This window comes from Pan troglodytes, chromosome 6 (assembly GCF_028858775.2).
Source record: "Pan troglodytes isolate AG18354 chromosome 6, NHGRI_mPanTro3-v2.0_pri, whole genome shotgun sequence".
In the NCBI taxonomy this organism is placed as follows: domain Eukaryota; kingdom Metazoa; phylum Chordata; class Mammalia; order Primates; family Hominidae; genus Pan; species Pan troglodytes.
Window position 1 is genome coordinate 166586168 of NC_072404.2, and position 14935 is coordinate 166601102.

A 14935-nucleotide genomic window follows, 5' to 3' on the forward strand; every position below is an offset into this window, starting at 1 on the left:
TGTCTGAGCCACTGCTAAGCTAGTCCTCACGCCACCCGCCTCTACATCCTGAATTCTCCTTGGAGAGCTCCAATTTTTGTCTACTAGGAACAAAGAAGCCAGCTGAACAGAATTAAAATAATCTTTAAAAATTAACTTTTCATGGGCTGTTTTAAAGGAGGAGGGATATGGCAGGAGAGAAAAGTCTAGGATCATGTTTAACAGAATAAGGTCTACGGTTTCAAAAATCCACCTTTTATAAAGGGTATAGTTGATTCCATCCTCCTGGTGTACCTTATAATTATCAGGAAAAGATGAACAATTAGAAGAAACAAAATGTTCAAGTCAAAGAGTTCATCAATATTCAAATCATGAGACTCCTAGAAATTTAGAGAAAAAAAAAGAAAGCCCTATTAGGTCATCTAGTCCATCTCAACATAGCGAATTCCCTGTTGCACACTATAGGCTTAGGCTAATTTTCAAACGTCTTGAAGGGTAATGCTCCTTTTTTCTCAGAAAATGATCTCATAATTCAGTAAAAATCAGGCTCTGAAATGTCTTTAAGTTCTATATTTTTAACTGAAAACCTTTAGTTAGCTGAATATTCTGGTAGCATGATTCTAATTACCATATTGGCCCAAATATGAGGCAGTACTGGGCAGAGGCAACTTCCTCTCCTTTTTATAGAAGATAAAAATCTGAAGCAGCTCTGCAAAAGAATGATCTCACGCTTTTACTCCCTCTTGTGCAACAGCACACTAGCAGAAATAGTTTGGGCTTGGGAGTCAGAGAGACTCCCGGGTTTGCAATCTACCATTTAGTATCCACATGACTGGGGGCACGTTTCCCAGCCAGGTGTCCTGTGTATGCAAGGTGTGCAAACGCCTCCCTCCCAAGGCCCCTGCGTGGAGGAAAGCATGGGGAGTGAGGAACGCTTGAAAGGGATCCTGGCTCTACCGCTTCCCAGCCATGCAACCTTGGCAAAGCTACTTAACCTTTCTTAGCTGCATCCCTATAAAATAGGATTAATAAAGATACCTACCTGATAGGGTAGCAGCGAGGATGAGATTATGTCAAGTGCTTAGAACAGTGCCGGACATACAGTAATCAGCTCTCATGATTAATATTATTTAAAAATGATGACTCTAAGGATTAAGTGAGCTGCAGGCCTGGCACGTGGGGGCCCTGAATACATCCTTCCCACCCCATGCTCCCTCTGTTCCTATTAAACTTCAACTACTAAAGCGGCTGCATTCCCAGATGTCCAGTCTGATAAACAATGCGGATGCATCCCTAGTCCCTTTTTCCTAGATTATCGCCTTTATTACACTTCAGACTTGAGTTTTTTGTAAATTACTCTTCCCTACCTTCTTTCTTAGCACAGCATGGTTAAATAAATGTTATTTATATATGTAAATGATTAAAATACAAGACTGGGTTGATTGACAAGGTATTTCTCTCCATCACTAAGCCCTCTGTGCTTCTGTCAGCAAAAGGGGTCCCTCAAGCTGCCTCCAGGGCAGGAGCTTCAGCTCCTTCACACTGCACCTGAACGCTATGTTAGGTCCTTAGGTGAAGCCATGGGGAGGAAAATGGGAAAGCTAATTTGAAGTACATTTTTAATATCTGTTACAGTCTTGGAAAAACAACTCTTCAAAGTACCTCTTCAGAACGATTAAGACCTTCTACTGGTTCTATCTGACTGATTACTTACAACCTCAAATTCCATGCATGTAATTAAAAGACAAACATAAAAAGCCTCTTATAAACTCTCTGTTCTTCCTGAGTCTCTTTGACTGTTTCAACCAAACAGGCTCAAAGTTCTGGATGACTACGGAGCCAGGTCATTTCAAGTAGCTGAGAAAACCTACAGGTTAATACAGGCCTTATTTGGACCAACATGGTATTCTCTTGCCAAAATTTTATTTGCTTCGGGTTTTTCTATCACTGCTGCAGTTTATAAGATAATCTTGAGGACAGCATTTTTTGGAACATGTTTCTAAAACCGTGACACCAGTGAAAGCAACATAAAGCAATTTTTGCTCTAGATATTAGTTCAATTTATCTTGTACAACAGTCCTTAATTAGACTTGCAGATTACCTTATTTCCCCTCATATGTTGGTGACAAATGTTTTAATTTAAAGAGAGAATGCCGAGTTTTGTTGTTAAAATTGTTTTGATACTTGCACTAAAAGGTGATTCTTTTAAATTGGAATCAACTTTAAGAATGTACAATTCAGAGAGTAGTAAGTTGAGAAACTGAAGTTTAGAAAGGGAGACCTCAAAACTAACAATTTCTTCTACTGAGGGTAACAGGAGCCAATTTACTTGAAGTACATTATTTAATAAGTAAATGCAATTATGTCTTTAGAAACGCTAAAAACTACTTACAAAAAGCTGGAGGAACTTGAGGATTCTTTTGTGGGTAAGTATATAAAGTGCATTCCCACTGATAGGGTCAATAACGGGCAATCTGTGGATTTTATTTTTGATCAAGGAGTATACAGCATCGAAGAGGCTGTGGGAGAAGTCATTAAAGTTGTTAGGAGGCTTTCGAGAAGAATCAGAACACTTTGGACTACCCCTGCCTTAAAGCACTTCCAGTGTTTTTATTATTGCAATAATAACAGTGTTTTGGAAGAGTTTTAAATTAGAGATCTCAGCAAATTTTTCATTTTTCACAATCTATGTTAACATATCTCAAATACAAGTGCAAGCTACAAATCTCTAGAAGAGGAGATTTTTTTTTTGGTTTTTTTTTTTGAGACAGGGTCTTGCTCTGTTGCCTGCCGTCATGGCTCACTGCAGCCTTGACCTCCCAGGCTCAGGTGATCCTCCCACCTCAGCCTATTTGAGTAGCTGGGACTACAGGCATGCGCCACCTTTCTTTTTTGTAGACATGGGGTTTTGCCATGTTGCCCAGGCTGCTCTCGAACTCCTGAGCTTAAGCGATCCACCCACCATGGCCTCCCATAGTGCTGGGATTACAGGCATGAGCCCTTGCGCCCAGCCAGGAAGAGGAGTTTTTTTAAAGAGTGTATTTAGTGATTTTATTTGAAAGACGATGAAACCTAAATCCTTAGAAAAGCAAACAGATGCATCGTATTGGCAAGAGAGCAAAGGCTGTAGCAGCAAGCCCTCTGCATTGGTGAGTGGGCAAACTGGCTCTACCCCGGGCCGGCCTGGCTAGGAGATATTGCAGGGCCAACATTTCTGTTCTACTTGGTCCCTCTCCTGGGACTGCCAGTAAGAAGGTTGTTATACCTTTTTGTTAGGACTTGGAAATAAAATGAAAATAAATATTTTAATCTTTCTCTGTACTGGATTTGAGTTTGAAAGATACTTTTACACAAATATGGAAATGTATCACAGCCAAACCAGAAGGCTTGGATAAAAAAGGACGGGCCAGACAACTACACAGAAGGCAGCCCATGCTCTCACCACATCTGAACCGACATCTAACACACACTGATGTTTAAACGCTAGTGTGGAGCAGAATTGCCAAGGGAGTTGTTTAAATGTGTATTCCTGGGCCCTATCCTGATTTAGCAGGTCAGGGGTAAAAGCCCAGGAATCTGCAATTTCAACACGCCCCCCAGATTGGCCGAGATCTTCGTGATGGTTTAGTATGACCCTATTACTAGACCATTATCCATCCTTAGCACCAGCAATGGCTGTGATTTTTGTAGTGTTCCTAGATTTACTGAATGCGTACAGTGTAGCTGGAATTAAGGAGGCAGGCCCTGTTTGGAATGAAGAACATGTTTATTTGTGTCTTTCTTTCTATCATGGTGATAAAACACATACATCTGAATGAATGTTTTCAAAGAAAAAAAAAACAAGTTTACCTTGCATCTGGAGATATATTCACTAAAGGCTTAAATGTTTCTTGTAAATAAAGCTCTGTATTTATAGAAAGAAAATATGCAGTTAGTAACACATTTGCTGTTTGCAGTTATAACACAAATTCAAATACCCTTCAGTTTACGGTTAATAGTTAGAAGGATTAAAAACTCAAATAAAAAGAAATTTAATTTGCCTAAAACTCCTGTGTTAATTATAGTTATGGCTATTTTAAACAACTTCCAAACTGTTTTCAGGATGTTGCATTTGAAGAAAAATTAAATATTAAAAAACAATGTGACAGTAAGTGTTTACAAAATCAGGAAAAACAAAGAAATCTGATAAAAGAGCAATACCAGCAGAGGTCACTAGAATGCTACCAGGTTCACCTTACTCTCAAGAAATGAAGCAATTATGAAATTTTAAAAATCAATTTCCATAAGTTATAAGATAAAATCAGTTATGACAAACTTTGTTCTTTAAATATTTTTAAGTATTATTTTACCAAATTGATGCTCAAAACCTACTGCATTGTGGGCATCTTTCCAGCACATAAAAACTGTTTTTTTCTGAAGATATCAACTGCAATTAATTTGCTTTTCCAAGGTTTCTTTTTTTTTCTGAGACAGTCTCACTCTGTCACTCAGGCTGGAGTGCAGTGGCATGATCTGGGTTCACTGCGCTCTCTGCCTCCCAGGTTCAAGCAATTCTCCCACCTCAGCCTCCCAAATAGCTGGGACTAAAGGTGCACGTCATCACACCCTGCTAATTTTTTTTGTATTTTTAGTAGAGATGGGGTTTCATGATGTTGGCCAGGCTGGTCTCGCACTCCTGACCTCAAGTGATCCACCTACTTCAGCCTCCCAAAGTGCTGGGATTACAGGCATGAGGTCCTGTGCCCAGCCTAATTTTTTTTTTTTTTTTTTTTTTTGAGAAGGAGTTTTGCTCTGTTGCCCAGGCTGGAGTACAGCAGCATCATCTTGGCTCACTGCAACCTCTGCCTCCCAGGCCCAGGCGAATCTCCTGCCTCAGCCTCCCGAGTAGCTGGGAGTACAGGTGCGCACCACCACGCCTGGCTACTTTTTTGTATTTTTAGTAGAGACAGGGTTTCACCATGTTGGCTAGGCTGGTCTCGAGCTCCTGACCTCAGGTGATCCACCCGCCTCGGCTTCCCAAAGTGCTGGGATTATAGGCGTGAGCTACTGCGCCTGGCTCTAATTTTGTATTTTTAGTAGAGAGAGGGTTTCACCATGTTGGTCAGGCTGGTCTTGAACTCCTGATCTCAAGCGATCCACCTGCTTTGGCCTCCCAAAGTGCTGGGATTACAGGTGTGAGCCACCGCACCCGGCCTTGCTTTACCAAGGTTTCTATACAGAAGGCGTTTAAGAATATTTTGGCATTATTATTACTACCAAATATCATGTAATGTCAAAACGTAAACATACTTAAACCTTGGTCTATCAGTACTTGTACAGTAGAACTGGACAAGAAGTATCTACCTTGGTGTTACACAATCACTGCACAACAGGCTGTGCAGATCCCATGCCAAATTTGTTTAGCTTGGTTTGACAAAGCCGTAATAAACCAAACCCATCACTCAGTGAAACTTCTAAATCGTATGGATTTGAAAGGGCCCCTGGGGGTGTAAGAGAACTCCAAGATGTATTCTGATTTCACAGCCAGTTACAAAGGTTGCTTCTCCTATCAAGCATATTATGGGAAACACAGAACCAAACTCTTCAATTCTGAATTCAAAATTTTCCTTCAGTTGGTCCCTCCATTTCTACCAGCGTTTCCTTGAGCACCCTCCAAAGGCTCCGCTGTTGCAGACAGACTGGGTCTGCCATGATTCCCACCCCCGGTCCTCTCCACCAACCCACCATGACAAGTGTCAGTGAGACCACCACCTTACAATCATGAAATGCGAATTTAAGAAATGGTTCTATGGCAGAAAAGAGTATCATGATTTTACAGGGTGAATGTCAATGTGACAAAGAAGAGAACATGGTCTTCAAATTACTTCCATGCTATTTGCTCCAAACCATCTAGTTTGAGGTTCATTTGTCCTAAGTTTCTCCACAATTTGTAAAGAAACAATTACTAGGTTTAAATAAGAACAGATGCTTGCTTTGGTTCAAGTTAGGCATGCCTCTGATGCATTTCTTAATACCAAGGCAAATCTCTGAGGGGTTAGACTTAGTAGTGAGCGGTGGCCCCATTGTGGGCAGCGAGGTGGGGCTTGGTTAGCTCATTCATCTTCACATTCCTGGCCCTAGGATAAGGCCTTGCCTGCTGAAGGTGTCCTATACATGTCTATAAACAGAAGGGACAATACTTATATTGTTCAGCTTTAGTACAGTAGCATACTATCAAAATTAACAGAAATAAAGAGAATGTTTTATATAACATTTTATGGAGCAGAGAGAAAAGGATGTGCAAAATTAAAACATACTTTTCATACTAAACATAGCTTTCCCGATACTAAAAGATTTTAAATATCCAATAGTGCTTACCCCTCCATGTTTCAATTTTATGTTCCTCTAATTCATAAATCTGTACCTGCAAATAAAAAAATTCTTATTTATAAATATACATATACAACATAGAAAAAATATTTGGAAAATGAAACAAAACACAGCTTTGATAATAGCATTTTCTATTCGCAATTAGAAAATGAGGCGGCCAGGTGCGGTTGCTCATGCCTGTAATCTCAGCACTTTGGGAGACCAAGGTGGGCAGATCACCTGAGGTCAGGAGTTCGAGACCAGCCTGGCCAACATGGTGAGACCTCATCTGTACTAAAATACAAAAATTAGCCAGGCATATTGGTGGGTGCCTGTAGTCCCAGCTACTCAGGAGGCTGAGGCAGGAGAATTGCTTGAACCCAGGAAGCAGAGGTTGCAGTGAGCCGAGATGGTACCACTGCATTCCAGCCTGGGCAACAGAGTGAGACTCTGTCTCAAAAAAAAGAAAATGAGGTGAGATATAGAGAAAAAAATGTATCTCAAGTTTTTTTTTTTTTTTTTTTTTTTTTGAGACAAGGTCTCATTCTGTCATCCGGGCTGGAGTGCACAAGTGCGATCATGACTCACTGCAGCCTCAACCTCCCAGGCTTAAGTAATCCTCTCAACTCAGCCTCCTGAGTAACTTGGACTACAGATGTACACCACCATGCCTGGCTAATTTTTGTGGTTTTTTTTTTTTTTTTTTTTTTTTTTTTTTGTAGAGATGGGGTTTCACCATGTTGCCCCACTGGTCTCAAACTCCTGGGCTCAAGTGATCCACCCTTCTCAGCTTCTCAAAGTGCTGGGACTACAGGCGTGAGCCACTGTGCCCGGCCTGTATCTACAGATATTAAGAAAAACTTTGAGCTGCATATTTAGATATAACTGCTTTTTTGCAATTTTGATTTCATATTCTACTGCTAAGATTTCTTATATGGGATTTGCTGCATTTCACAGAAATCTATCTATTCAAAAATCACACTCATGCTGATTTTGCTAGTTCAAAAGCAGAGATACGACCACTATAAGGAAAGCCCGTGTTCACTTGCATTGGTAATATTGAAGAAATAATACACTTCATGGGAAATAAATACAGGATATTTACAAAATCTTTGGTAAAACTTCCTAAGAGTACGGTTGTGTTTGTCTTTCGGAGACAGAGTCTCCCTCTGTTGCCCAGGCTGGAGGGCAGTGGCGCGATCTCGGCTCACTGCAACCTCCGCCTCCTGGGTTCAAGCGATTCTTGTGCCTCAGCCTCCTGAGTAGCTGGGATTACAGGTGCCCGCTGCCACACCCAGCCAATTTTTGTATTTTTAGTAGAGACAGGGTTTCACTATGTTGGCCAGGCTGGTCTCCAACTCCTGACCTCAAGTGATCCACTTACTTCGGTTTCCCAAAGTGCTGGGATTACAGGCGTGAGCCACTGTGCCCGGCAAGAGCATGTTTTATGAATAAACTCATTTTTGTATTTGATGTAAGAATTATTGGATAATACTGAGCATTACGCATAAAGCAGTATTAATTGAATTAACTTATACCTTTTAAGTACCCCAAATAGGACTAGTTAAATAAGAGTATGCAATCCTGTCCTTCCCCCAACCCTCATGAACAAACAAACAGAAACTAAAAACACAAAACCAAGCAGGCCGAATCTCAGATATCACGAAGTTAGATGAAGGACAAAAGTGGTTTTTAAGCTCTTTCCAGAACCATCGCACCAGGGACCAGAGAGTTCTGCTACTGAAATTAGCCAGTAGCTGTCTCTTCCTAATTAGCAGGAACATGTCAAAACGGAATTTATTTCACTTTAATGACTCATTTTTTTCTGCTTTAAAATCACAAAGTACATATAATTCTTGTTCTGCAATTGCTGGGATAACTGAATTAAGCTCTACCACATCAACAGGCCCGCAGAGATAAGCAAAACTTGCAGAACGTCTAGCTAATAAATATGTAGAATTCTGCTAAGCCAAGGAATTCCGAAAGCTGAATAAAGAATCTATTTCCTTTTATTTTTCCTGAGAATTCCTTCTTTGAGTTTCATACATGTAACTTACAGTAAAGAGAGTTTTATACTGAAGTTCCCTGCATGTTATATAGATTTGGAAAATCACCACCAGCACTCCGTACCAAAAAAGAAAAAACTGAAAACATTAAAAATCTTAAAATACACACATATACCTACACACATACATAGATATGTACAGCTCCAACTACTGACATAGGAACTGGTGCCACTTACCATAGGTGATTTATAGTATCTATGTAGTATATTTATGAAATCTGTAATTGTTAGCATTCCTGGAACAAAGAATTACGTGTTACAAATAAAACCATGAAAACATTTTTAAAAATTTCAAATGACAAGTGAGCCTAGAATATATACTAGAAGAGCTTATAAAATATACTTCGAAGATATCAAGCAGAGTTTAATATATTATTTAAAACTATTGATGTGTTACTTGTGTATACCAAACTGGATATACAAATTTAGCTGAAATTAAACCTGACAGTAAGTACTACGGAACTAACCAGAGAATTTGGCAAATCGATGAGAGAAAACTCATTAATTGATATAAATTTGAAAAAAGAATTGCAGTTACATGTAAATAATTTTAAGTACTTTAAGATAAAGTATTCCGTAAGCTTTAGAAACGTGACAATTCTGGGCACTTGGATTGTTTCCCAAGAAGCATTCTAAACACAATGGTTTTAACAAACAGTTGCCATTTATTGAGTGCTTTTGATGTGCTAGACACTAGGATGACACAGATGAAAAAGACATGAACTTCTTCCCTGATGAAATTAAAACCTAGAAGCAGACGTAACGATCATTTCAAAATAACGTGAAGAATACTAAGAGAGACAATGGCATTGTCTGCTGTGATTCATAAGATAAGTAACGATGGCATTTAGATACCTGTAAGTTACACAACAGTTTTAACAGTATAACAATGGTCTGGCAGAGACATCAGTCATGTTTACAGCATCTAATTTGCCCTGTCAAAAAGGTGTGCACCAGTGAGATGAGTGCGGGGCCCAGGGATGCCATATGCCATGTGTGGCCCAAAGTGGGGCAGCTGGCTCACATCTGACTGTGGTGTCCTACGTGGGGTTTGTTCATTGGGCTGGTAAAGACACGTAAGCTCTTCAGAGAGCCAAAAAGTTCCTAAATTAAAAGAAATTCAACAACAACAACAACAACAAAAGCTCCATAAAACTTACAACAGTGTGTAGAGTTCTCAATGAGGCGGCAAAAAAAAAAAAAGAAAAGAAAAAAAGAAAAAAAGGACAACAGTGTTTGGACCTTACTAGCACGTCCACCTTCTTACCCAGTATGTAAAAGCAAGGAATTTTTTTTTTTTTTTTTTTTTGACAGGGTCTCGCTCTGTCACCCAGGCTGGAGTACAGTGCAGCGATCATGGCCTTGACCTCCTGGGCTCAAGTGATCCTCCCACCTCGGCCTCCTGAGTAGCTAATTTTTGCATGTTTTTGTAGAGATGAGGTCTTGCTATGTTGCCCAGGCTGGCCTCGAACTGCTGGGCTCAAGCGATCTCCCTGCCTTGGCCTCCCAAAGTGCTGAGATTACGGGCATGGGCCACTGCACCCTGCCAGCAAGAATGTTCTTTAACTTGGAAACATGTTTACTAGGTTGAATTCCAAACCGGCATCTATTAAAATACTTTAGGCTTTCTGCTTTCAAGGTTTCCATTTTCGATTTTCCTCAGGCCCACACTGCTTACCTACAAAACTTTGTTTTTTACTCTCCCACAGTGGCGCTGCTCGGACACCGTTGGCTACCAAAGCAAAGAAGGCCTTTTTAACCTGAAGAAAAAGAGGAGAAACAAAACATACTTTCAAAGTCCAGGAAGAAAAATACCTTTTTTTTTTTTTTTTTTTTTTTTTGAGACAAGGTTTCACTCTGTTGCCCAGGCTGGAGTGCAGTGGCATCATCTTGGCTCACAGCAACCTCTGCTTCCTGGGCTCAATCGATTCTCTCACCTCAGCCTCCCGAGTAGCTGGGATGACAGGCATGTGCCACCATGCCCGGCTAATTTTTGTATTTTTGGTAGAAACAGGGTTACACCATGTTGGCTAAGCTCGTCTCGAACTCCTGACCTCAAGTGATCCATCCACCTCGGCCTCCCAAAGTGTTGGGATTAGAGGCGTGAGCCACCGCACCTGGCCAGAAAAATACCCTTAACGTATTTGACCAAGTCTTATCAGTTATCTTCCATAATAAGTTTCGTAAGTTTGATAAGCTAAAAATAATGGAATTTATTAACATTAGCAAAAATCTTTTTGAATTACACCTAAAGGCATACAGGGATTAGAAATTATTTTTTGAAATTGAAATAATGCAATTAACTTTTTTTTTTCTTATTGTATCTGAAGACTCTTGTCTACATACATACTTTATGTAATTAAAACCATACAAAAGAATTAAACTTCAGGGTCTAATATCTCCTACATGTGGTTATTAATTCATCTGAAAACACTGAAGTTGTATCAAATTACCTGAAATAAAAATTTATTTTTAGTATTTTCAATGAGACAAACAAGCATACTTTCTCAGTTCCCAAAGTTGAGGGGAAAAAAAGGTATGAAAGATACAATATATTTTTGCATTTTATACCTTCCAGACACAAATGGGTCAGGCACTAACATATCATATCTCACTTAACACTCATAACAAATATCTTTTGGGATACCATAAGGTATCATACTTGAAGATTTATTAATAACCAAAAGTTCAGTGCTGAAAATGATCCTCTAAATTCAGACAGCAAATAAGTACAGGGAAAATGTCCAACCTTATTAATAACCCAAGAAATGCAAATTAAAACAAAGTGTCATTTGTAGATGCTAAATAAGCCGATATTTTAAAGTTGCAGCTCCTAATACAAGGGCTATTATAAAACCACTGGTGTCACCAAACACTGAGAAAATATTTTTTCTAACACAGCTAGTGTCAAGAATCACAAAGTATTCATATTGCTTGTGCAACAGCTTTTTCTCTTTGAATTATTTTAGGAGTAGGATTCCTGAATCAACAATGTTCCATGTGACATTACTTCTAATCTTGAAAACTGAAAAAAAAATCCACCTAACAAAACTTATCAAATACTAGCATACCAATGAGAAAAAAATCAAATAATAATTAACATAATTATGATGTTTTCATAACTATATCAAGAAAGGTCTATGACAATAAAAATGTAACCGTAAAATTATACATTATGATACTTAGAAAAATATGTGTTTAAATGGAAACAATGAGAAACAAGCAAAAAAAATTAAACTGATACATTAAGAAGCTGGGATAGTAAAATGTTTCTTTAAAAAAAGTGTTACATTATGGTATGGTTATGTTTTTTTTTTTTAACTAAAAGTAAATTATTCTCTTCTCACTCACTACTTAAAAAAAAACCTTGTTGGCTGGGCACAGTAGCCCACGCCTGTAATCCTAGCACTCTGGGAGGCCACCCGAGATGGGCAGATCACCTGAGGCCAGGAATTTGAGACCAGCCTGGCTAACATGGTAAAACCTCCACTAAAAATACAAAAATTAGCTGGGCATGGTGGCGCACACCTGTAATCCCAGCTACTCAGGAGGCTGAGGCACAAGAATCGCTTGAACCTGGTAAGTGGAGGCTGTAGTGAGCCGAGAACACGTCACTGTACTCCAGCCTGAGTGAAGAGTGAGACTCTGTCTCAAACAAGCAAACAAACAAATGAACAAACAAAACAAAATCCTTGTTAACTTACTAATGAAAACAACTGCAGGAACCTAGAGCAGATGACTTTAGGACTAATAACTTGGTACCTATTTCTTCCTTTATTGTGATATATTTTGCCTTATGTGGAACTGCTCATGCATGTACCTAGTTCACCTACACAAGAATATAGGGACTACTGGTGCGTTGAGGGAGCTCATCAATTATTTCATGCATTTATTTAACCCGCCCAGCGCTGAGTCCTGAATATAGCAGGGATTCTAGACATTAGTCAAATGACTACAAGAGAATGAAGATGAGGAAATAAGTAGAGCCAACCCAGTGATGTGGGAGAGCAACAGTAACTGAGCGGCATCCAGAAACTCATGAACTGTTTCTGAATCACACCTTTATCAAAAAGGCACCAAAATACACTGTTTTTGTAACTAAATGGCATCTAGGAAAGGTGTGCCCATTTGAATGGTTTGCTATTTGTACCCTGGGCATCTCTGATTGTGGTCCTAGAATATATTATAGAAGAATATAGTGGAAAAGTCGCATGTAAATATATTTTAAAACACACTGAATATCTGGTAAGTTTGCTTTTCTAAACTGGTTGGAATAGAATGGGAATGGGGGCACCTTTTATGTTTTATTTGTATTTATTTATTTTTTTGGAGACAGGGTCTCACTTTGTCACCCAGGCTGAAATATAGTGGTGTGACCTTGGCTCATTGTTTCCTCACTGCACCCCTCCCCGCTGCCCCCGCCGGGCTCAAGTGATTCTCCCACCTCAGCCTTCCAAGTAGCTGGGACCACAGGCACATGCCACCATGTCCAGATAATTTTTTTTCTTGTAGAGGCAGGATCTTGCTATGTTGCCCAGACTGGTCTCAAACTCCTGGGCTTAAGTGATCCTCCTGCCTTGGCCTCCCAAAGTGTTAGGATTACAGGCATGAGCCACTGCACCTGGCCAGGGGCATCTTTTAAAAGCACAAATTGCTTACTGTTTTCTTCAAAATGACAGATTTAGCAGAGAAAATAAATGTTAAAAACATTCACGAGGATCATTCATGAAACCCTAAGTAGCCATAGCTATTGAAAAGCTATACCAGAAAGTTCTGAGTTTGGCATAATGAAATAGTTGAAAACAACTATCCAAGTTGTACAAAAGACAGGAAACACTATTTGAGGGCCCTGGAGTGCATCAACATGGAGTGGATTCTGGGAGCTACAATTCTTGAAAGAAAAGAAGGCTATGCATTGAGCACCACATTCATTCTGGAATTTTTCTGAGGGCATTTCCCACATCATCTGCACATAGGTCAATTTCAATAAGAAGCTGAAATTTATCAAGAAGAATCAAACAAATCCCAGGTAAGATAAACACAAAGAAAACCACACCTAAGCACATCATAGACAAGATGCTAAAAACCAAAGGTAAAGGGAAAATCAGCTACAGGGGAAAAAGACACATTGGCTTTCAAAAGGGTAACAAGCAGGCTGACGGCTGACTTTCCAGCAGAAACTATGAAAGTCAGAAGACAAGAGAAAGAAAACTTTAAGATGCTAAAATAAAAAACCTGCCAATCTAGGTTAGAGCATATATCCAGTGAAGATATCCTTCAAAAAGGATTGGCAAAGTAAGGTTTTTCGGATTAAAAAAGCAGAGAAAATTGTCACCAACCAACCAGCATTAAGAAATACTTAAGGGAGGCCAGGTGCACTGGCTCATGCCTGTAATCCCAGCACTTTGGGAGGCCAAGGTGGGGGGATCACTTGAGGTCAGGAGTTCAAGACCAGCCTGGCCAACGTGATGAAAAAACCCCGTCTCTACCAAAAATACAAAAATTAGTCGGGTGTGGTGGTGCGCACCTGTGATCCCAGCTACTTGGGAGGCTGAGGCAGGAGAATCACTTGAACCCAGGAGGTGGAGGTTGCAATGAGCTGAGACCATGCCACTATACTCCAGCCTGGGTGACAGAGTGAGACCCCGTCTCAAAAAAAAATAAAAAATACTTAAGGAGTCCTTTGCACTGAAGGAAAGATTCTAGACCTGCACAGAACCGTAGGAGGGAACAAAGAGCACAGGAGAGGGCAGAGATGTAGGTGAACATAAATCAATACTGCGTAAAGCCAGAGTAATGATATCTTGTGGGATTCATAACTTATATAGAAGCAAAATATATAACAATAGCACATAGGGTAGGAGACGGTTTAACTTTTGTATACATTTTTTGCATTGTTTGGGACTTGGTAAAATTATTATTAAAAGATGGAAAGTAGTAAGTCAAAGATGCTATGTAATCTGTAAGACAGCCTCTGAAAGATCAACAAAAGAATGTATAACTAAGTTCACATGTTCTCATCCATTTGTGGGAGCTAAAAATGAAAACAACTGAACTCATGGAGATAGAGAGTAGAATGGTGGTTACCAGAGGCTGGGAAGGGAGGGCAGTGGGGGTGGGTGGGGGGAGGAAGTAGGGCAGTTCATGGTTAAAAAAATGTAGTTAGATAGAATGAATACGGTCTAGTATTTGATGGCACAACAGGGTGACTACAGTCAACAATACTTTATTGTACATTTAAAAGTAACCAATAATTGGGATGTATGCAATGTAAAGAAATCATAAATGCTTGAGGTTATGGACACCCCATTTATCCTGATGTGATTATACAATGCATGCCTGTATCAAAATATTTCATGCACCCTATAAGTATATACACATACTATGTACCCACAAAAATGAAAAAAGAATGTATAACTAAAAAGCTAGCAGAGGAGAAAAATGGGTTAAACATAGTTTGTTAAATCGAGTGAAGAAGGAATAAAAGAACAAATCAATAGAAAAAGTGAAAAACGCATAGCAAAATGGTAGACAAACCTAACT

The 14935-nt window shown here is 39.5% G+C and overlaps 1 protein-coding gene across 25 annotated transcripts in view; it reads right to left on the reverse strand.

Moving 5' to 3' along the window:
- The window catches only part of PRKAG2 (protein kinase AMP-activated non-catalytic subunit gamma 2), a 321562-nt gene that overhangs the window by 9871 nt on the left and 296756 nt on the right, over positions 1–14935 (reverse strand). For all 25 annotated transcript variants that reach the window (XR_010158707.1, XR_010158706.1, XR_010158710.1 and 22 more), the window contains 5 exons: positions 10071–10152; positions 8570–8628; positions 6337–6382; positions 3829–3883; positions 2372–2498 (listed from right to left, as the gene is read on the reverse strand). Coding sequence is in view for 12 of the 25 variants with exons in the window: in XM_024358104.3 (XP_024213872.1) it covers positions 2372–2498; positions 3829–3883; positions 6337–6382; positions 8570–8628; positions 10071–10152 (369 nt within the window). In the remaining 13 variants the exon portion in view is untranslated. The remainder of the gene's footprint in view (positions 1–2371; positions 2499–3828; positions 3884–6336; positions 6383–8569; positions 8629–10070; positions 10153–14935) is intronic.